At 36.9% G+C, this 22,163-nt stretch overlaps 1 protein-coding gene across 4 annotated transcripts in view; it reads right to left on the bottom strand.

Annotated features, from left to right (window-relative positions):
- ARFGEF1 (ADP ribosylation factor guanine nucleotide exchange factor 1) overlaps positions 1-22,163 on the bottom strand; it is an 86,072-nt gene that overhangs the window by 38,347 nt on the left and 25,562 nt on the right. For 2 of the 4 annotated variants that reach the window (XM_039702855.1, XM_039702856.1), the window contains exons 2-10: positions 20,382-20,412; positions 16,430-16,586; positions 15,247-15,393; positions 8,442-8,621; positions 7,562-7,835; positions 6,927-7,040; positions 6,110-6,273; positions 4,891-5,024; positions 1,204-1,438 (exon numbers count right to left, since the gene is read on the bottom strand). In XM_039702855.1, coding sequence (XP_039558789.1) covers positions 1,204-1,438; positions 4,891-5,024; positions 6,110-6,273; positions 6,927-7,040; positions 7,562-7,835; positions 8,442-8,621; positions 15,247-15,393; positions 16,430-16,586; positions 20,382-20,412 — 1,436 coding nt within the window. The remainder of the gene's footprint in view (positions 1-1,203; positions 1,439-4,890; positions 5,025-6,109; positions 6,274-6,926; positions 7,041-7,561; positions 7,836-8,441; positions 8,622-15,246; positions 15,394-16,429; positions 16,587-20,381; positions 20,413-22,163) is intronic. The other 2 variants (XM_039702857.1, XM_039702859.1) reach the window with 2 other exon arrangements.

Here is a 22,163-nt window from a genome sequence, read left to right as displayed (position 1 = left end):
AATCTATGCTCAACCATATACCGTAAATCTGATTGTTTTCCCCCACAGAAGTAAGAAAATAACCTGGTAAGTAATCACAACACAATAATTTTCTGACATGCTACTGTCAAAATGAGGTTCTTCCTCCAAAGCTGCCATAACACATCAACTTGTCCAATGACATTCACAGATGAAGTGAATTCCCTGAATTCAAGGTCCTTATAAACAGCAAGATTTATCAACATTTCTAAGCATCTCTTCACATACTTAAGCTCCACATGGATGGGGCAATCTGTCAGCTTCAGTATTCACACCTGAATCCCCAAACAAAAAAATTACTAAAATAAACAGCAGGGACACACAGCACACAGTACTACTTTATTCGCCACAGAATTAAGATCTTTAACACGTGACACCACAAGAGGATATATATCCATGTGGTTGAACAGAGTTGTTCTGAGAAGCTGCTTGCACAAAGAGCTGATCTCAAGAATAAACCCTCCACATACAGAATTAGAGAATATTCCGAGCTGGATGGGATATGCAAGAATCATTGAGTCCAGCCCTTAAGTGAATGGCCTGTATGGGGATACATCTTCCTTTGCCCTATGACTTAGACCTGACCTACTGAAAATTCACAATGCCTGCCAGGACTCAGAGAATTTATTGCAAAGAATATGGACTCATCTCCATTTACAGTCCAAGGAGTAAAATTGTGTGCACACCTTTAGAGAAAATGGGATCTTATTCAGGACTTATATTGACAGAGGCCCTGATAAGCAATGGGAAGTGGCTACAATAATAGAATAGCTGGGACTCCCCCAGAGAAAGAAATCTGTTCAAGTGATCTCAAGGAAAATCCACAATGCTCTTCATGACATTACTTTCTGTTCCAAAAATCTTTTGCAAAACTATATATTACACAGCCTTTTCCTGAGTGTATTCAGTTTCTTAATTTCTAATATGCAGTGCTGGGCTAAGCTTTCTTAATCACAATATTAAACATTGGTTGAGCTTAGCCACAGACCTACTCAATTCCGAGTACTCTGCAATAGTATCATGCCACACCCAACTTCAAAATAAGGAAAATCTGTCAAGTCTTACACAAAAGCTGTGAGTCACAAGAGAAAAACAATTTATTTACGCAACACCAAGCTACACAAAGATAAACAAATGTTCACTTAACACCTCCCACACATTTAATTAGAAATTAATGTAACATACCTCAATCTGCATCTTTAGATGAGTCTTAAAGTTTGACAGGAGGGTAAGAAATATGGAAAGTGAAAGTTCAAATACTTCTGGAACTGATGAGACTCCATTTTTTGACAGTGCAACACAGAGGTACTGCTTTATAGCATTAATGAACATCTCATTTGTCCTGAAGACTGGTCCTGCATTTTGCAGAATGGACAGAAGCAACTGCAATGAAAGAATCTTTGATCGCAGTTCATGAGATCTAGAACAAAACAGCACAGCACATCAGCCCAGTGTAAGCCATAAAAAATAAAAAAACATTCTCTTGAGAACTCAGTACAAACCATAATGACTTTACAAGTGGAGTATTAATGAGAGAAACTCAAATTTGACACAACCAGTTGCAGAAAGGGTCATAAAGAGACATTAGGTCTCTTTTTTTTGTTAAATTGTTCATTTTTTCAACCAAGGATGCAGGCAAGACCTTTTCCAGAAAAGGAAAAATTACTGTTGAACCACTCTCTCTTCTGCACCACAGAACAGCAGGAACAAGAGGCAATGCTGTCCTTTTAGCCAGAGGATGAAGGACCATTCTTTCCTGCTAACAGAGCTTTGGAAGATCCTATCTAAAATCCAGCCCATCTATCAAACCCTGACTAGTGAAAGGTGGAATTTCCTTCTCCTCCTCTATTTCCACCAGCATGGAAAGAGAATTGAAGGACTATAAACACAATACTTCCTGACAACACTGAAATCTCTTTTCCCAAATACAGCACCTATCAGTCACTGGGCCCATCCCACTCTGAGAGCAGGTAAGACACAAAATGTGCCTATTTTAAGCATGGCAATTGCCCAGTCGGGCAAGGGTAGTGTTATCAAGTGCTCCACAGTACCATTCTTACAGACTCATGTAAACTAGAATTCATGTCAGAAACAGTGCTATTTCTGCTCTACAAATCCCAAACCAACAAACACAACAAAGCAGCCAAAAACCCCTGAAATCACACACAAAAAAAAAAGCATGAAGGAAATCTGCACCTATTAAAATCCAGTGCAATAAATAACTTTCCAGGTGAAACCATTCTCTCCTGAGACTCCTGATGCTCCTTCCCACTTCTGATGATTTCAAAAAAAGGCTGTATCTCTTCTGAAGAGTGGGTATAGACACAATTGGCTTTCCCAACAGGACAGTCCCCAGCTTTCATTAAACAACTCCCCTGACAGAGGACAGTTATGAATCATAGGGGACAATGACAGGAAATTTTTCATCCAGTACAGCCCAGACACAGTAAGGAGTGCTTCAAGTCAATCTGTGACACACAGAGTAGCTGGATATTTGCTATATATTCAAATATAAAAGCTTAATTTTAAAAAGTAATTCCAGTCTAGCTAAAACCAAAAATGCTAATTAATATCAAGTATGTTGCAAATAAACTCAATTATTTCTGCCCGAGAAAGTGGGATGGGGAAATCAACTTGCAAACATTTCAAACTCAAAATATAATTCCAACAGCAGACTTTTCTTCTGAAGATGTTTTTGAGAAGAAAACAGCCAGTCAAATCGAGTGAGGAACTTGTCCCTCATATTTCTCCTTATGGGCTACAGATCAAAATCAATCCAAAACTGCTCTATGTAACAGTTCCTCAAGAAAATGCTTGATGCTGGCACTGCATGGAAGCTCACATAGCAATCTCTTTTGATGCAAAAGGCTCGGTTTTGTATCAAATGGTACCAGGTGTGCAGAAAGCACACGAGCAGTTCATACTTTGCTATGGAATATAAGAATTTAAATATGAGGAGAATTTCAGTCATAAATAAAATATTCTATATTGCCTACTTCCAGCAAGTGCCAGCTCCCACATGAAATCCTGGACATGCTGACCTTAACGATTTTTTATGATATATAAAGTCAACTTAGAACAGGTTTAAGGTAAAACCAAAAACCAGCAAGCAAACATTCAAGCTGTATCTTACCCCCATCTTATTTTATTCCAGAAAAAAAGGAAACAAAGACATTAAGCAGGTTCTCAAAAAGCAAAATGCTGGTCTTAAGTCCCAGACTTGTGATTTTAATCTAAAGCTTCAAGTTCAGTTACCTAAAATCTAAAAATATTTTCATTACCGACTTCATAACCAATTTCATTGAAAGTAACATTTTTAAAGAGTTAGATAAGACTCTTGAAATGCCATAAATATCCTACATCTCCTCTTCCAATTACAGCATGTTTGTAATAGTTCAAAAAGCCATCAATGCCTCAGAACCATTGATAAATTCTAGGCATTTCTCCAAATATGGGATATCTTCAAATGTATTTGCAAGGAATTTTGGTTGCCCTAAATGCCTTTTTCTCCAATTTGTTTTTGTATGAAGAGCTTCGCCAGTTCTCATATGAATGTCAAGGACTTCATGGATTCAGATGAGATTCTCCAAGTGCCTCAATAGCTATTACTGTTCTTGCAGGGGGAGTTAATCCACTAAAACCTTTAATAAATGGACAGCTTTAGTTTCAGAGTACTAACTAAAACCACAGGATTTTCAAGGCATTTCCTGGAAGGCAATTCTCAGCAATAGTGAGGAAAAACCCTCATGCCTCAGTCTTCATTCTGTAATGTCCTGACTTTCCAAAGTACATTGCTAGGTAATTCAAAAAGGTTCCTAGATTAAATCTTCAAACTCTTTTGACTACATAATATCTTTTCAATTTATTAAATCCACATCACACATCAGTGATTTAACTAAACTGTCTTAAAGTTACCTGCTTTAAAAGCTAGACTCAGAAAAGTACAGCTGATTTTATTTTGAAGAATACCAGGCCTTTCCCTCTCACTTGAAATCATACTACAGTTTCAATTTGAGCTCTTAACACTCCTTAGAATAAAAAAGCACTCCTCTTGAAAATTATTAGCAATTGTTCCTAATGTGCAGACCGAATGTATATAAATTATATGCATATAAATCCAAGATCAGAAAGCAAACCTTTCTGCTGACACTCAAATTTTACTGGTACCCATCTATAGAGGAGACTCTATATTTGCTTTACAACCAACAATTCTATAAATGAAACTGAAGACATGGTATCTTCAGTCAGAACAAACAGCCAAATAAAATCTTTGCTATCAAAGATTTGTGTTTTGATTAAGTAGGCTGACAGAGGTGTCCAGCCTGAACAAAAGAATGAAACACTTCATCATGAATTTATTATAACCAGTTATCAGCTCCAGGTGAGAAGTTTATATTAAGCAGAGCTGAGAATGTGTACTGGATACACAAATGTGCTGGTTTCAGCTGCTGTAGATTTAATTTTCCTCCCAGTGGCCAGCACAGAGCTATGTTTTGGATGGAGAGCAATATGCAAGAGATAAAAGAAATTATGGGGCACAACCAGCAATGGTTACAAGCCTAGAAGGTACCAAAAGCAGAGTAATGTGAGCAAGACCAGAAATATCTGATAATCTTCTAAACAAACTCTTTTCAAACGCATTATAAACAGCAACTATAAAACAGCACTACATTCCAACTCATAAAAGGATAGGTGTTAAGAAACTTCTGAACAGGTATACAAAAGGTGCATTAAATCATAAAAGAACATTTCCAAAGTTTCTATGTTCTTTTCAACACACTGTCAGTTTCTCACTAACAGGACTCACAAAAATATTTATATAATTTATTTTTATTTTTAGATTAATTAGGAAAACTTTTAAATTCTACTTACTTTGGATCTGGTGGTCCATCTGACAGGGGCTTCATGGAGAGTTTACACAGTGACCTGAATACAAGGAAGGCATCCTTTTGTAAAATGTGGGAAAACTTAGCACCAGGGGTAGGTCCTGAAGAATTTCCAGATTCCTAAGGAAGTTAACATATTTCAGTATTCCATTTTGCATTAGTAGGGTGTGTAGGGAAATCCCCACCTCTGAGCAATAAAAAGTTAATATATTATACAAATATAACCAAGTCACTTTAGCTTTATGGACTCAAGATTGAAAAAAAAACAACTCTGCAGTCCAGCTGAAATGAAAGTCACTATTAAAAATGGCCTACTCAGTAAGAAGTCAGAATTAATTAAAGAGTGTCATGAAATTAGCTAGGTCAAGTTTAAGTAGGGTAATTTGCAGTAAATTGCTGCCAGGCACTTTCAGTAGTTTAAAAACATCCCAACACCAGACATTTTAACAGAGCATGAATAGTTACCTACCTGCTGCCAGACATATTTGATAAAATGTCTATGGTACAATAAACACCCCTATTGCTAATTTCTTACAATTCTGTATTATTGTTCCATTGTTTAATGTTAAGCTTAACATTATTAACATTACTGTTTAATGTAAAGTCTTCTACGTGTATGGCCTACACAACTGTAACTTTTTGAACTTGAAATTGTTACTCTCAAACCTAATTACACTCTGACAGCAAATATTCTTGTTAAGCTGACAAGTGTACACGTCTCATACAGGAGAGGGAGTATATTTTCACATCTATTTTGTTAATGAAATATGTTAATGAAATTTTGATCTGAAATCACTGCATTAAGATCATGCCATCAGCTTGAAATTTGTATTTCTTTTTTGAAAAGAGCACACTAAAATTACATAGGCATGTGTATAATTGGCTGTATGTTTCACTATGTATATTGAATACTAGCTTCATAGTTTCACAGGAGCATTTCACAAAACAGGAAACTGAGCTCTCTTGAACAGTAACTCCATGGGACAACTAAAAACATGCTGGGATAAAAAAGTCATAATGTGCAAAATTTATTCAGAAAAATTTCATTTAAGTAGTGCATTGAAGTAGAGTAACACAACTTAATTATTGAAATGCATGTCAGTAACCTATTTTATGGAATTATACTAATCACTCTGCACAAGCACTGGGTAACATTTAAAACATAATACTTTTTTTCAGTATTTCCTAATTATATCTGCCTGTACCTGAGTATCGTTGGAAGAGACAGATAATCTGTCATCGGGTAAAGATGGTGTATAAGCAACAGAAATTGGAGTCCCTGGAATTCCATTTGCCTGAATGTTTTCACTGTCACTGCCATCCTCTAAGGATACAGTTGTGCCATCACCACCTGCAGTCCCTTCCACATCTATCAGAAAAGATGCAAAAATAATTAATAAACGTTATGTGAGATTAAAAGTTAAAAACAGCTTTTAAAACCAACATTTAAATACCAAAAAATGTCATAAGGAGGAGCTTAAGACAGAATTTACATGGCACTACAAAACTATAAGAATTGCAAATATCCTTAATTACCAATAATGAAAATTACAGTAATAAATTTAATTATAACTTAACTTGTCAGGGGCACCACTCTACCAAGTTTCCAAGAAGTATTGGTATGCAACATCACTCACTAGTCTGATAAACAGTTTACAACAAACTGAAAAATATAGTGAGACACTGCTGCTACAGAGAGAGACCTACTTCTGGGAGTGTTTGTATAGAAACCAAATAAAATAATAATTAAAAAAAAACAAAACCAAAAAAGCACCAAAAATTTGTATTTTAAAAGAACATTAAGTCTCCAATCTAGAGTGTAAAACAATGCATGAAATCCTGTCCATTTTACTGCTAAATAATGCACTGCTAAAGGCTGACAGCACAACTGTCTTCTTTAGCACGTAGGTCATATTTAAATGATGATAAATTTTAATTAAATATTTGAAAGTGGTGAAATAATTCTTAAGGTCAAGAACCAGACCGCAGTCACTACTGACTAGACAGATATTAATATAATACCTCCAACTACTATGTTCACCATTTCCTGCACAATACTTTCTACAATTTCTTGTGCCTTCTCTTCACACTCATTGCTTTCACCATCATAAGTTCCTCCATCAGCTTTAGAAAGATCTTTATGAAGAAAAACAAACACAAACAAGTATTAATGAGAAACTCTGAAATTAAGAAGGTACTTTGCTTGCACTTAATATTTCAGAATAAATGCCTGGATGCTTCAAAAATAGGTATTTACAGAATGCAAGAGCTCCAGTGGTTAACCTGCAATGTTAATTAATTGCCATTGTAAATGGCAATTAATCTACAGGTCTGTGCCAACAAAACACATCAGTTTTGTATCTTCACATACATTACAACAGGAAAACTTGAGGGTTTTGAGATGTTCTCAAAAACTTTCACAATATTACACAGATGCAAAAATGAATTTTTGATACAGACTCCTACAGAGTGCAGGACTTAAGTATGCTCTTGATGGACAGTGGTAACAAGGACAAATGGGCATTTTGCATTACTCAACTACTTGAAAACTTATGTCTTACTCCAGATTTGGGATAGAGAAAAAGACAATCCTCAAGCCTTTTTTTTTTTACAGACCTTTTCCCTCCCTCCATGAAACAGAAATACACACTGATTACTTTCTGCTGCTGTGGCTTGGTCAGCTTCTGTCTGTTCATTTTCAGCACTAGAAATGTCAGATCCATTTTCTGCCTCAATATCTTCTTGAAGGTTCTTGTCCACATCGTTTGTGCTGTGGTCAAGCTCTCTCTCATGGTCTTTGGACAGCTGATCAGCCTGTGCTGGAATATGTCTCAACTGAGGCGATTCAGGCTCGTGATGGCTTACTGGAGACTGCTGGAGATGGTGTTGCTGCCTGTGTCTTTCCTTTTCCATCTGTTTGGCTTCCTGAAGCTACAAAAGCATTGCAAACACAGAAGTAGTTCACTATCAAAATAAAACAATAAGATATATGCATTATTTTGTAAAGATGACATCTCTATTGTCTCTGCTTACACAGTAGCAGTTTAAGAAAATGCATCTTTGTTTAATTATAAATAACTTCAGTATCATGGGAAATCCATTGCAAGAGGGCTGCTTCCCAACTATGCATGTAGATCATACCTTCACTATCAAAGAAGGGATGACCACACTACAGAAACCATAGAACCCAGAGTTGTCTGCCTGCCCTATAAGGAAGCTTAGGGAGTAGATGTGACAATAAACAGGAGTGCTTGGAAAAACATCAAGGCAAACTTTTTTTTGTGGTCCCTTGTTCTGGAATCCCCAGAAAGAGAAGAATTTCTGTGACTTCTGTACACTACCCCACCCCCAAACTCCGTATTTTTCACCTATTTCAGAGTGGAAAACACAAGAAGAAAAATCAGATACCAGATTATTTTTTTCCCCCAAAGTACCCAAGTTAGAAAAACCAAAAAGACTTAATAATGATGAAACAAATGTCTCAAGCTGGTTTGCTTTCAAGAAGTAGTTTTTAGATAAAGATACTGAGATACTCACTGCTTGATTTTCCATACGTGCAAAAATGACATTCAGCATTTGTGTTAGAGTGGCCTTGGCTGTAGTTTGATTTATAAGATTTTTGCTTGCTAGGTAGATATTGTAACATGTTCTTACAGCCTGTAGTACTGTTCCTTCGTGGATTTCTATGTGTTGAGATGTTACTGCAGTGAGCAAAGCCTAAATAAACACACATACATATATTCACCAGTCAAAACATTTATCAGTCAAAAAGTCTGCAAATTAATAAATACCAAAACTGGACTACTTCTAAAATATATCTAAATACATATTTTGAACTGCAATTTAATTATGTTTTCCCACAGTGTCGTAGCCATATTGGAAAATCATACCAGTTATATTGAACTGAGTGTTTTTCATCAACACATCAAAGAATTACATGTTTCATAGCATGCAACAGCAAGAAGTAACCAAAGGAACCATCAGAGAGGTAGCTAATAGAAGTCATCCTCAAATTTTCTAGACACAAAACAGGAACAGACTGTTAAAGCCTGGAAGGGAAACCAAAGAGTCCAAAAGTTGTTTTAGAAATAAATGTAAATGTGATGAACAAAGACTGACTATGAGGTCAGACAGCTATACTCAGACAACTGCCCATTATAACAGCTTTTTTTGGTAGATGCTAGAAAATTGTGTTGGCCCCTCCACTGAAATTTGCTTATTTCTTCCTGTTCCCAGTAATATCTGCTGCTCTTTAAAAAAATAAAAGCACATAAGCCTGTGAAAGATCAGATAACACAGAAGAAAGGAACAAATTAACTTTATGTCAGGCAGAAGCAGCCTAGATTAAAGGGCAGAAATAGAGGCAGATAAAACCTGAGGACAGGGTTTGAAAACATTGTCAGAGATGTGTGTGGAAGAGCCTGGTTTGCAACAGTTTGTATTCATCACTGTAATCCAGTTAAAGAAATGAGGGAATTTTAAGCATTAAAAACCTTGACGGTTACCATTTAATAGGATGTTTAGGGTAATAAAGAAAGAACTGGGAGCAGTGGAAAGCTCCTATATTTTTAAATTTATCAGTTAAAAAAAAGTTATTTCAAGTGTTGGGTAATTTACTCATCAAACCACACCTCACATCTATTACTGACATTGTCAGAACTTCTATACATACAAGGCACCAAGAAGTGGAGAAATAGCACCCATCTGTCACTCAAACTCCTTAAAAAGTAAAATCAGCCACTCTTGAAAACAAGCTGAACAAGCGGGACCCAGGCATAAACAGGTATTTTTTCCAAACTACTACTGTCTAGACCCAACACAGTATATTTAGATTTAGTTAAAATTTCTTTCACGCAGTTACAAATTATACCACTGATACATGTACACACACATACTTGATACACCAGATTAAGAACCACCCACAGCTTTTCACTTGGAAGACAAGGTCTCTTGCAGCCTAGCACTCAGGACACTAACGAAAGGTGCAGGGGGATCCAGTCTCCATCACTGTTTCTGGTGATGCCATTCATTAAGTCAATGTCATCTTTGTGTCATCTTCTGTCTCCTTCTTAAATTTGGATGAGTTAGAAGCTGATATTTGAAAATTCAATTTTAACTTCCATCTCAGTTCAGTGATATTTTATGATGTTTTTTCACCCAACTTTTAATAATAGAAAGTAGAGCCAGCTGGTAGAGAAAGGTGACAAGGCTACAGATAGATTATGTGTTCTTTTGTTTTAATTGGCTTAACAGCTTGAATTTCCTGATTTTTTTTCAGTATGCTTGTTATGAATAATAGAGCCTGGTACTTTTCACACCACCTGATTAGAGGTGTGGAAGCAAAGAAATACTTCAAACACATACTGAGACATACCTCCTTGATATATTAATCCAAATTCACTGAATAATATTTTCTGTGCAGCCTGAGGAATCAGCCTTTCTACAGGGTATCTCCCTGCAGACATCAAACTATACAAGAGTTGAAATAGCTCTTGATAGCCACTTCTTAGGGTTTCTTTCCTTCCCAGGCACTAGATACAAATCTTAATGACTATGATACACGTTTTCAAACTGATAAGCATTTTTAGCTTTGATCTTTTGCTAATATCTTCTGTCTTCCTTACAATTTAGAGTAATCCTCAGGCTATTAGTTGTTCGAACTTCCCATCTCAGTTCTGCTAGTGTGCCAATCCAGTAGAAATATGAGAACAAATGGAAGACAAAGTATTTTACAATAACTTTCTGAACATCCTTCTCTCTTGACAGTTTGCATTTGATGGTATGCCCTAGACACCATCACCTGATTCTCTGTCATAGAAGAGTACATCATTATCACAACGGCATGACAGCTAACCCTGAGAAACCACATGTTATGAAATCAGGAGTGGCAGTACTGCTCCTCTGAAACCCTTGTGAAGTCACACATTAGAAAAATAAACCCTTCCTTTCTCATTTTAGTACTTTTCTTCATGTTACTCCCCTTTACTCTGTGACCAAACAACCACTATGTCCAACATGAGGAAGAAGAGAGGGGAGAGGGATGACAAATGAGTAGAGCACAATCACCACAACCCCCTGTGAAGCAGGTTTACTTAAAATCCAAAACTGCTACACAACACATGTCCTTGAGAGATGGAGTAACAAAAGCTCTGCCTTCCTCCCAGCCACACTCTTACTTTGCAACAGGTCCAGAGCATGAAGCCACCTGTGCTATTTTAACGCATCAATACAAGTAACAATTATAGAAAACAAAAGCATCCTCAGGTGGTTCTCTGGTGTTTAGTTTTGGGGTTTTGTTTGTTTTAAAAGTGATTTCAGTAGGTGCAGAGTATTAAATGCTTGCTAGGACAAGGGATGGGGTAAGGGAAAAGTATGGGAGCAAAGTTTGGACAGACAAATGGCTCTCTGCAGAGGCTGGAACAGCAAGCTACTTCTACGGAGTCACAGCATTATGTTGCTTTTTTCTACCACAAAGTTTTGCTGCTCAAGGCTTTTTGCAATTGAGTTCCCACTCCTTCTGGTCACACTTAGCTGATCTGCTCTCACAGTATCCTCACTGTGAGCTAGTAAATAAAGGAAAGGGAAAAAAAAGCCTACTTTATTTACTCCTTCCCTTTGGTGCCCTTTAGAAACAGAAGGAAACCTTTGTGAAAGGTTAGAGCCACCTCATTCTCCTTCAGGTCCTTCCAAAAAACCTTTCTTTGTCACAAAGCCTGCAAAAATACCAACAGCCAACACGCCTTCCTTGCACTGAAACTACTGGCTACCTGACTGTGACTGTTTCCTTACGCTTTCCCTCCAGTCCTTCATACTTATTGTTCTGTGTTTGGGAAAGACCCTACAGTTCTGTGCTGCCACCTACTTACTATAAATAAAGCTTATTCATTTTTATAAACAACCACTGGATGGCTTTGGGAAAGGAGAAGAATCCCCAGAATAACTTCCTGAGTTACAGATTATCATATCTTTGTGTGACACCCACTGTATTTTTTCTTTTAGCCTGAAGCATATTTGCCAAGTGAATTTACTATTATTTAAAACAAATGCATTAGAACAGTTCAGGAAGTATCATGCTTCATGAGGCAAAACAAATGCAATTTTAAAAGTAAACTAAATTAACAATAGTCCTCTACTAAAAACATCCAGCATCCATCTGTAACTCTAAACTTTTGATTCCTCTCATACTGAATATTCTATGGTTACAGCATGGTTACAGCAAAACAACATGACTACAACCAGGAGAAAAATTTTCAACTCAGGGTCAGTTTTTTTGTCCTCTCAGCCAACTCTGATCATCTTATCTTTGGAAGATTTATGACACAGTACAGCTGTCATCTGATCAGCACAGGCTTACTTTGTCTTGATTTTGTAATTCAGTTGCCTGGAAACTCCTGAATACTTGGAACAGCACATAAAACAGTAGCCCTGATTCTCTAGTGTGAATTAGCTACTAGAATCACATAATTCTGTTTCTTTTGAGAGGGTCCACAAGGTTATTTTCAATTTTTTTAAGTTAGCTTGAAGTCCAAACATTTACTTATCACAAAATAATGTGTTAGTATGGACTGACTTTTGAAAAACACAGGAAACTGAATTCCTTAAGCCACAAAACAACAAATACATCAAATAACCTTCCTAGATACCTTCATAGATAAATGATTTTTGAATTTAAGTGACACTAAAAAAAAGTCACCAAATAACATTCAACTTTTCAGACTACAGCTATCAAGCACACACAAACATAAGTTAAGCTGTAAAAGCACCTATATAACAACATATACTTTCCACATGGCAAACCAAGGAAAGAAAACACGAGTGTAAACAGTCAATATATTAAATCCTGCCTCCTCTTCCCTATTCCTTCTTTACAAATTTAAAAAATAAAGGGGAAAAAAAAAGTTTTGCCATAGTTTTAGTTCTTCATGCACCAAAAGGCCAGAAGACATGTAAACAGAACTTCAAGTAAGATCTCTGCAACTGTCAGTGCAAGTCTGCACTCTCACACCACAAATGCCACAGCAGCCCTAGGAAAGCAAGCCTGGAGGCAGAAAGATTCAATCAAGGGATGTTATTTCACACAATTTGAATAAACCACTTTTAATTGCATCAGTAGTCTAATTACTTGCATTGTTTCTGCCACAACAATCCCCACCACAACAACTACACAAAAAAGTTGCATGACTTCACATCAGAATTACACCCAATCAAACTGAACTACAAGGGAAAGGAAGGAAAAGGCTGATTTTCCATTCTGGCTCATCACAAAGTCTGTAGATGAAGAACAAGGGCATTACAGAAGAGAAGAGAACCTGCAAGCGATAGGAGCAGAAAAGTTAAACTTTCTGTCTTTAAGTCTCTTTAAGTCTCTTTAAAGATGATGAGACCTTAAAGAGGCTTTAAAGTCTCCATCAGAACTACTGCAGGATATGACTCTAAAGCTCAGACAGCTAAAAAAAGACAAAATATTCTTCTTTGTGTCAGCAAGAGTATTTCCTTGGTAGTCAGCAGAAAGGCCTTTTCAGAATGTCTAAGTGGCTCTGGTAGTTGGGAACTGGCTTCAGATGACTCCACCCCGGAAAGCCACCCAGTAACCAGGAAACCTGCACTGCCTGTTAACTCTTGCCCATGATGGCTCTTGGATCCCAGAGTGACGGCAGCACGCTACCCGAGGGCCACCATTCTGCATGCAGAACCAAGACAATCCTCCAGAGAGAAAGGCCTCCAAGTGATCAAAGTTCTCAGCTTGCACTGTGGTGTTGGTGAAACAGCTGCCCTGTGGGAGTGCTGCTTGTGTTGTGGGTAGCAGCCTTGGTACACCAGCACAAAAAAGCAGGAGATCCAGGTCTGCTGCCTTCTATCTCCTTGACGGAATTAAGATTCTTCAGACAACATACTGATCACCAGAACCACAGAAAAGTCTAAGAAGATCATCCTTCAAATCATACTGGAGAAGTAGGGTCCATGTTCATCTCAGAACTGAAGAGTTAGTAGGCTTAAGAGAGTATGGCTGACTTAGAAGTTTCATTATTCTTCCAACGTCAAAAGTTCTGGTCTTTGCCAAGGTTATTTAAAATTTTCAAGCTTTTTATGGTGTTCAGAGTATTGGACAAAGACGGAGTCAAAGTCAAAACAGTACTCTCCACTTTCCCAGTTGCTCTAACATGGCAATTAGCTACATGTAAACAGTAAAAAAAATAAGGCACTAAAAGAGTGTACTTAACAATTGTTGAAGAATTTACTTTCTCAAATCTTCTCCTGAACAGAAGGACTATTAGCTCTTAAAGCCCCTTCAGGCAGGGAGGAGTGGAATAAGAAAGCATTAAAAGAGACAGTATTACAATGAGAGAGAGTTATAATAGTTTCAGCCACTGAAAGTTTAAATCAATAAAATCTTCCCTTTGCAGCATGGAAAACATCTTAAAGGCATGGGCAAAACAACACAAGAAATCTAGAAAACAGCAGCATGAACCAACATTTCTAACAATTATCTGCAGGAGAAGTGGAGTGCAAAAAAGAACAGGGAAGGTTTGAGCTATGAAAAGGAGAACAACAAAGTACATTCTTTGCATTAATACAAGCAAATACAATCTGCAAGAAATGCCAATGCCTCAGGATAAATATACAAAACATTATGAGGTAACAGACACTCCATTTTGCTTAACTAACTTCAAATGTATTCTTCACTGCTTTTACCACTGCAGCCATTCAAAGAATGCTGTTACAGGAACAGGGTACAGCATTTCCACTAAGCAGCTAAATTCTAGGACTTGGCATAGTAATTTCCTGAAACAAATACCCATAATTAACGGCTGCAATCAGAAAACAGGTTCCCCAGAAACATTTGTACAAATTCCACATGCAACATTTATATAAGCTGTGGAAACAAACCCTGGAACTCCTTCAAGCAAAAGTGTATGACACAGCAGTACAAAGCTAGCATGGTAATGTCCAACTGCCAGGTCTAATTGCATTTCATCAACAAATTCCAAAATGGATTTTAAAATCTCCTGCTTAATTACAATTTCTCCCACTGGGAGTGCAGGATTGTTTGACAGTAATTCCTCACAATTAGAGGCTCCACAGGTCTGCTGTGAATCAGTTTCACACAGTGGTCTATGTACAGGACTTGAGGCCACAACCATGAATGCACCCAAAATGCAGTGGAAGAAATCAGGGGAAGGGCAAAGAATAGGGGGTTTCCACCTCCAAGAAACAGGATGAAGAAAATATTTTAACACTGCTATGACATTTACAAATTAAGCACTTCTGGTTTTGAACTCTGAGGTCAAGAATGTCTTCCTGCTGCCGCCACTATAAATACAGGAAGTATTAAACATGTTACCTTTATTATTTGTAGCTGAACCCCTTCGTCTGTTTGAGGGCCTTGAAAACAGCCACATATTGTCTCGATAATTCTATCAATTAGTTTTTTTCCTGGAGCTGTACTGTCTGGAGCATTCCCTGTCAAGTGCCCATATGCTATAAGTTTCTGGAGAGAGGAAAAAAACCCATGTAAATACAAGCTTAAAAAAATTAAGCCAGCTTTTTGTTATAATAAATAAATTCACCTGATAGCTCTAACTTGCACAGAACAAACAAAACAGTACCTTTTACCCCATGTATCATAAAACATCAAGGATTTTTTACATATCCTCCAGATTTATTCCGTTTTCAGTCAGCAACTGCTATACAAAGTTTGTCAGCAAGTTCAACGTTAAAGTTTTGTTCAGCAGTAAATGTTCTAAAACAAACAGGATTCTAGAAACTAACTTGCATCACAGAAGTCATCATATATAGTCAATATACAAATGCTTTTTATACCAGATAAATCACCTGCAAATCCTCTCTATTTGAGCTACTAGCTAGTGTTCTATTTTTTAGCGTTTCTTCTGGTATTAGGTGTTCTAGTACCCTTTGCTTTTCCTCGGTTTTCAATACTTAGAAGTAAAATTTATTACAAAATTAGTAAAACCCTCTTCTGAATGCTTTAGGTACCAGAGTATTTGTAAATCCCCATGCTGCACAGAGCAGCATCATGGTATGAGAGCAGGCTAGGCACACATGTGCCTATGACTGTAAACTGAGTCTACTTTTGGGCTGCTCTGGAGGAGTGAATGGCTAAATACAAAGCTGCAGAATGTCTTCTGAAAACATTACAGGAGTCTCAAGAGTTTTGAGAGACTAGACATCTCAAAAATATTTTACTGCAATTGTAAATAGAATAAAATGGATTTGCTAATGCTATACCTGCTGTGTTAGCTCAACACACAGGAAAATAGGTTGCTGTACATAATAACCCAACTAGGAAATGGTGCTAAAACATATACATAAAGAAACACACACATACATTATATAATAAATAAGGCATACATTCATCTTTTGTGAGAAACACATTCTATTTGTTGTGTGTGCAATTGAATAAAATAATAAAACCCCCACAACATTATTTATTACATATAACTGTACTCCCCCTCCAAAGCAACAGGATTTTACAGTTTATAGTTAAAACTCATCTTCATACAGACCTGTAAACAATCTAGGGATGTACTGACAATCCTGGGGCACTTGGACTGGCATGCCAATTCAAATGGGAGGAAGTATTTGTCCGCTTCAATGAAGCTTGTCTTTGATTTCACAGGTGGAAGAGTGCTTGAACCAGACTTTGCTTCTCCATGAGGGGGACTAAACAGAACAACTGTATTAGAAAACTGTGAAGTCATCACACAAATCCTTCTTATCACCACAATGTTTATGAATGAAATAAAGTATCAAGAAAATAAACATTATGAAAGACAAACTTCTAACAATAGTAATATGTAAAGTATTCTTAACACCTTTTATACTTCATGGCTCCTTTGTGGACCAGGCAAATTGACCCACTTGCCCACTAAGGGGCTATCCAGTGGTACCTGCTGGCTTGGAAGTGGCAAGTCTTGTTTCCTTTCAAATACCAAAGGACTCCCCTTACTAGACTGGCAAAAGCAACAAACCAACAGAACAAAATGAGCAGAACCTTTATCTCAATCTCTGCTTCAGCTAACACCACTTAATTTAAGAGTTGAGTGGTTACCAGCATATCTCGCTTGAGTAAATTATCTGAAATTACTAACTGTACAAAAGCAAGAAAATTCTGAGCTGTTGAAGTTTTATTGATTACAGCACCTTTAGAAAGGTTGTGCTCATTAATACCACAAAAGGATAATTAGGAATGGGTCATTTTTCACTAATTTGAGTGCATCAATGCAGTTTCGCTTTGGCTCAATGCAAGATGTTTAGATTTTTCATTTCACAGAATAATTCATCACCTTTATATAAAGCATTTCCAACCTTTTTTATGCACTCATAGGTGTCTTTAGAGAAAAGGTAAACTACACTGTCTTACACAGGCTTGAAAAGCAGTATTAAAGTGCAAAATGTCATATTCTGTAGCGAAGGCTTACAGAATTCTGTCAGTAATTCAAACAGATCTTGGTAGAAAACTGCATTCAAATACAGCTCCCATGCACATTGCTAATTAAAACAGATGCTTCAAGGAATGCACTCAATTTCATGTTCCCTAAGTAGAAGAATGAATTGCTAAGAGTTTATTATAAATCCAAAGCATGACTGCAGTTCCACGCATTATGGAGTGGGCCTTAAACTAATCAATACAAATTAGTTGCAGCTTTTCAAGGAGCAGGCTGGATTGTCCTTGAGATTATATCTGTTACCACATTCAAACAGATATTGTTTAGGTTGCTTAAAAAGGGTACCCAAATTCAAGACTTAAAGAGTGAGTCATTAGTATTAAGATGCTACTTTTTACTGGCTTCATCTCTTTTGAAGGTTTAAGAATTTATCCCTACACACTTTTTTCCTGAAAGAAAAGAAAAAGAAACCTCTGAAGAAACCAGAGTGGTGGTTTTTTTCTTTGGTGTTTTTTTTTGTTTTTGTTTTTGTTTGTTTGTTTTTTGTTTTTGTTGGATGCATAACTTTATTTATTGCCCTGTATTTTTTTTGCTGGAAGCAGAGCTCTTTTGAACAATACCCTAATCAGATAAGTTGCAGAGGAAGTACATGATTCTTCTACGTTCCTGAATCTCTCTGATACTCCTATAAAAGGTTTATTCTGAGAAATGAAAGGGGAGTTATATGTGGCTTGTATCTTATGACAAGACTGTTCCTGATCTGGTGATTATGTCCACTGAAACCATTAAAATTAAGTTAAAAAGAGCACTCTGGAAATAAACCCAGAATTGTTCAAAACAAGGAATAGGCCATGGTGAGATTCTGAAATTGAAGAACCCATGCCACACCAAGCTGCTACATTAGCCTGGAGCGTCTCCTAATTCTCTGAATTGAAAGCTATTTTAAAATGGGCAAGATATTAAACATGGAGGCTGATGCACATTTGTCTCTGGAAAAGCAGCTCTTCACGCTGCTGATAATGTAAGGGAAGGGGATAGCAGAGAGAGGAGAAGAGAAACTCAAAAGGACTTCTTAATGTCAAGTGAATTGCTTTTAAACCCAGCAACTATTCCCAAAACCTTCTTCCTCCCCAAGGCATCTAGAAAGCATGGGAATTATGAAATATGCTGGTCTTTATGTATTAGCCATAGAGAAAGGCTTAGGTATGTACCAAATAATGGATTTGGAAATTTACTTTGGCAGTATTTGCTGTGCAACAGTTACATAAATCAGCTTGTATATTTCCTTCCCCTCCACCCCACTAGGGCCTACAAAACCAATATTTTCTACTGCACCTAAACAATCTGACTCTACAGTAAGAATAGAGAAGTCCATTCACAATTTCCAAGTCCAGTAAAGCCTTCACAGTACGAAAAGGCTGCTGTCAAAATAATGACAGCACCAAAGAACCCAAAATCTATTTAGAAAATGTCTATAGGAAGATAGGACATACACATTCTACTCCCAAAAAATCACAACTTCAGATATTGACAGGGCAGAAATTATGTACTGAAAGTTCAGAAATGGCTCAACCACATTTGTATAAATTATTTTAATTCTGTTGTCTCAGTTTTAGCATGGTATTTAACTACAGGACTGGATTACTTTTCCTTATTCAGTGCTCAGAACAAATATCTCTCACCGAATATTTAACATAAAGCATTTTTTCTTATCATGCTTCACAATGTAGACTTTTGCTTTATTTATATCACTCTAAGAAAAACCTATTATAAATTCATATTACTGTTTCTGTCTGAAACAATTTTGTAGTGCTGGATGCAACATTTTCTAAACACTAGATAAATATGAAATATATTTTTAAAATTTTACTATGAGCTCATTGCATTGACTTCATTTTACTGGGGGAAAGCAAAGCACAATCTCAATCAGATTCACCCCCAAAGTTTTACGAGCCCAATTTGATAAACTGCAAGACTAAATTTTTCAGCTTATTTGATATTAAGCTTTCCTTTACATCTTCTGAAACGAAGTTCCCACTGACTTAATTACAGCTAGAAGCGACTCTATTTTCCAAACCAAAACTGTAGATTTCTGCTCAAATATCCAGGAGATGAAGCAGAAATCATTAGCATCCAACTTTGACAGCTGTGGTTTTAATGATTTGCCCAGTAGTGAAATCCAGTTACAGGGCAGAATAGATATCCCCAAGCAGCAGCCAGCTGCCTAAGAACACTTTCATCCTCAGTTTCACCCACTGCTCCAATTCCCCTGACAAGTGGCATGAACAGTTTTCACCTCATGGTCCAGACCCAGAGTTAGGAAAGTACAACACTTTCATCCTCAGTTTCACCCACTGCTCCAATTCCCTTGACAAGTGGCATGAACAGTTCACCTCATGGTCCAGACCCAGAGTTAAGAAAGTATACTGGATGAGGAAGATGATCCTGTGGAACATGTAACGAAATGCCAATAACAGATCCCACAGCTTAGCAATACTTAGAAGTTTGTTGACAGCAAAGACTGCTGAATGTCAATTTTTGGTTTTACCATCACTTCTGGAAGAACTGTCTTCACAAATCTATGCCTATTCCCTAACAAGGTCCTTTCCAGACACTATCTTTGCCAGTTACATTACTTTTCTCTGCTTACTCCCACTTCCTCATCCCAATCTCGCCCCTCTGATCACTCACTTCAAGTCTTTTACCTTCATTCCTCCCCGTTCTGTGAATGTACTTCAAGGCTCTTCCACCAATACTGAAAGAAATTTCTGTGCCATCCACAAAGATCTTTGCCAACTTTGATCCCTTTTCCCTATGCTCCTTGGCCAAAGAGTACCACCCTGCTCCCTCTAAGCTACCTTCTGCTGCTTCTCCTAAGCCCTATGCCTTGCACCAGAAAAGCCAGACGCATAAAGTAGCACTACCTGTACACTTCCAGATACCACCAACCACCCAAAATATGCTGAAAATGTTTTTCAGAGAGAGCCCATACTCCCCATGCAGAAAAAGTATGGTACACATTTTAAGATGTTAAAAGCACTATCACTTAATACAATGAACTATCACATACCTTTGCTTTTCTGTTTCAGCCTTTATTTCCTCTGTAAAATGAAACAAAGGCATAGTTATAGAAATGGCATCATAAGCATATTTACAAAATTAAATAACAGAAAACTACTGGATTGCAGAACTATTTAGGCAAACATTTGAAACCAGGATTATTATAAAACAGAAAATATATGTTCCAGTTTCATAAGTACCTGTACTCTCTACCTGCATTGATTACAAACTGCATCATAATTACTTTGCAAATCTATATTCAAAACTGGATGCTTAAATTTGCATCCAGTCATGCCAGCTAAATATAACGTCCCTGGAATGCTTCTGTGAAGACACTGGCCAGCTCTTTTCACAGCTGATGTATATAGAAATAATAAGGAAAACACAAATATTATTCAAACTATTAATCTACCCATAAAGGATATAAAATATATACTGCTTGATAAATATGTATTATACAGAAACACAACCAATCCACCACTGCTAGTTCTTACATGAAATCTGAATGACCAATTAGCACCCTTGGTTTTAAACAGTGTTAGATACCACAGTAATGACTAAGGGAGAGGAAAAAAGTCTGTAGCATCTCTATTTCATATTATTTTAAAATATATTATAACAGAAGGTTGAATAGTTGGCAAACGTTTTCAGCAATTTTTAAACAATACACTTTCAAAATAATTTAAAATTACTAGAACTAATTTTAGGAAACATCTTTGATTCAAGACTCGTCTTGTCTATTCTCTAGTAATTTTGCATGCTTAAATCATAGGGAATTTCATAAAGTCTAGGTTTTGCAGTGCTGAAGCAATAGATACTTGAAATAAACTCTACAGGATCAAGAATGAATGTGCGTGTGGGTTTTTAAAGAAATCTTCTCAGATCTATTCCAGTATCAAGTCCTGCTCAAACATGCAAAGTCATAATCATCTAAACCAAACACTATACTTTGATTATTGTGTATAGGCCTTGAACTAGTGGCATGGATTGATTCTGACAAAAAACACACCAACTTAATCTTTCTAACCAAGTTCCCATGCAGCAAAATCACACTTTGTCTGCATCCTGTCCTTCATTTACCATTTCACTTGGTCATACTGATTCACTTACCCAGCACAGGTTCTCATGCTTGGTATTTTATCACAAATCACTCATAGCAAATATGTTTACTAACTGATTTTCCCAATATCAATTCACTTACCCAGCACAGGTTCTCATGCTTGGTATTTTATCACAAATCACTCATATATGTTTACTAACTGATAGAAAACTGAACATATGGAACACACATCACCTTAAAAGCTGTATCTTACTTCTGGTAAAACTGATGGTCATATTTACTCCCAGTAAACCCCAGAGGTTAGCAGGACATTGGTTCATCTCAGAAACAGCTACTCCATAAGTTGCTCAAATCTGGGCTACCCAGGACTGGACAAAACATGAAAATAATTCCATATACTAGACACTAAGCATTTGTCAGCAAGTAGCAATAATAAGACTCTGCAATGTTTCAGTAAGGTCTGAAATGTTTCAGTAAAGTATACCTTCCTCCCAGATTATGACATTATGATTTTTACTCACTTGAAGACAAATTCCTGACCAACAAAAAGAAGAAACTCTCTTCTACTGTTCCAGCATCTTCATACCTTCCATTATTGTACCTCCCACCTCAGCATTCACACTCAGGAACTCTGTTCCCTGAGGTACTCTGAAGTCTGTCCATCATCAACATTATCAACCCACGGATAAAACTGAATGACTTCCAAGTTTACAGTTTCCAACAAAACTGACC

Source organism: Passer montanus, unplaced genomic scaffold (assembly GCF_014805655.1).
Source record: "Passer montanus isolate IOZ18808 unplaced genomic scaffold, ASM1480565v1 scaffold16, whole genome shotgun sequence".
Taxonomy (NCBI): Eukaryota; Metazoa; Chordata; class Aves; order Passeriformes; family Passeridae; genus Passer; species Passer montanus.
Note: the sequence above shows the minus strand (reverse complement) of the source record. Positions and strands in the feature narration are given on the sequence as shown.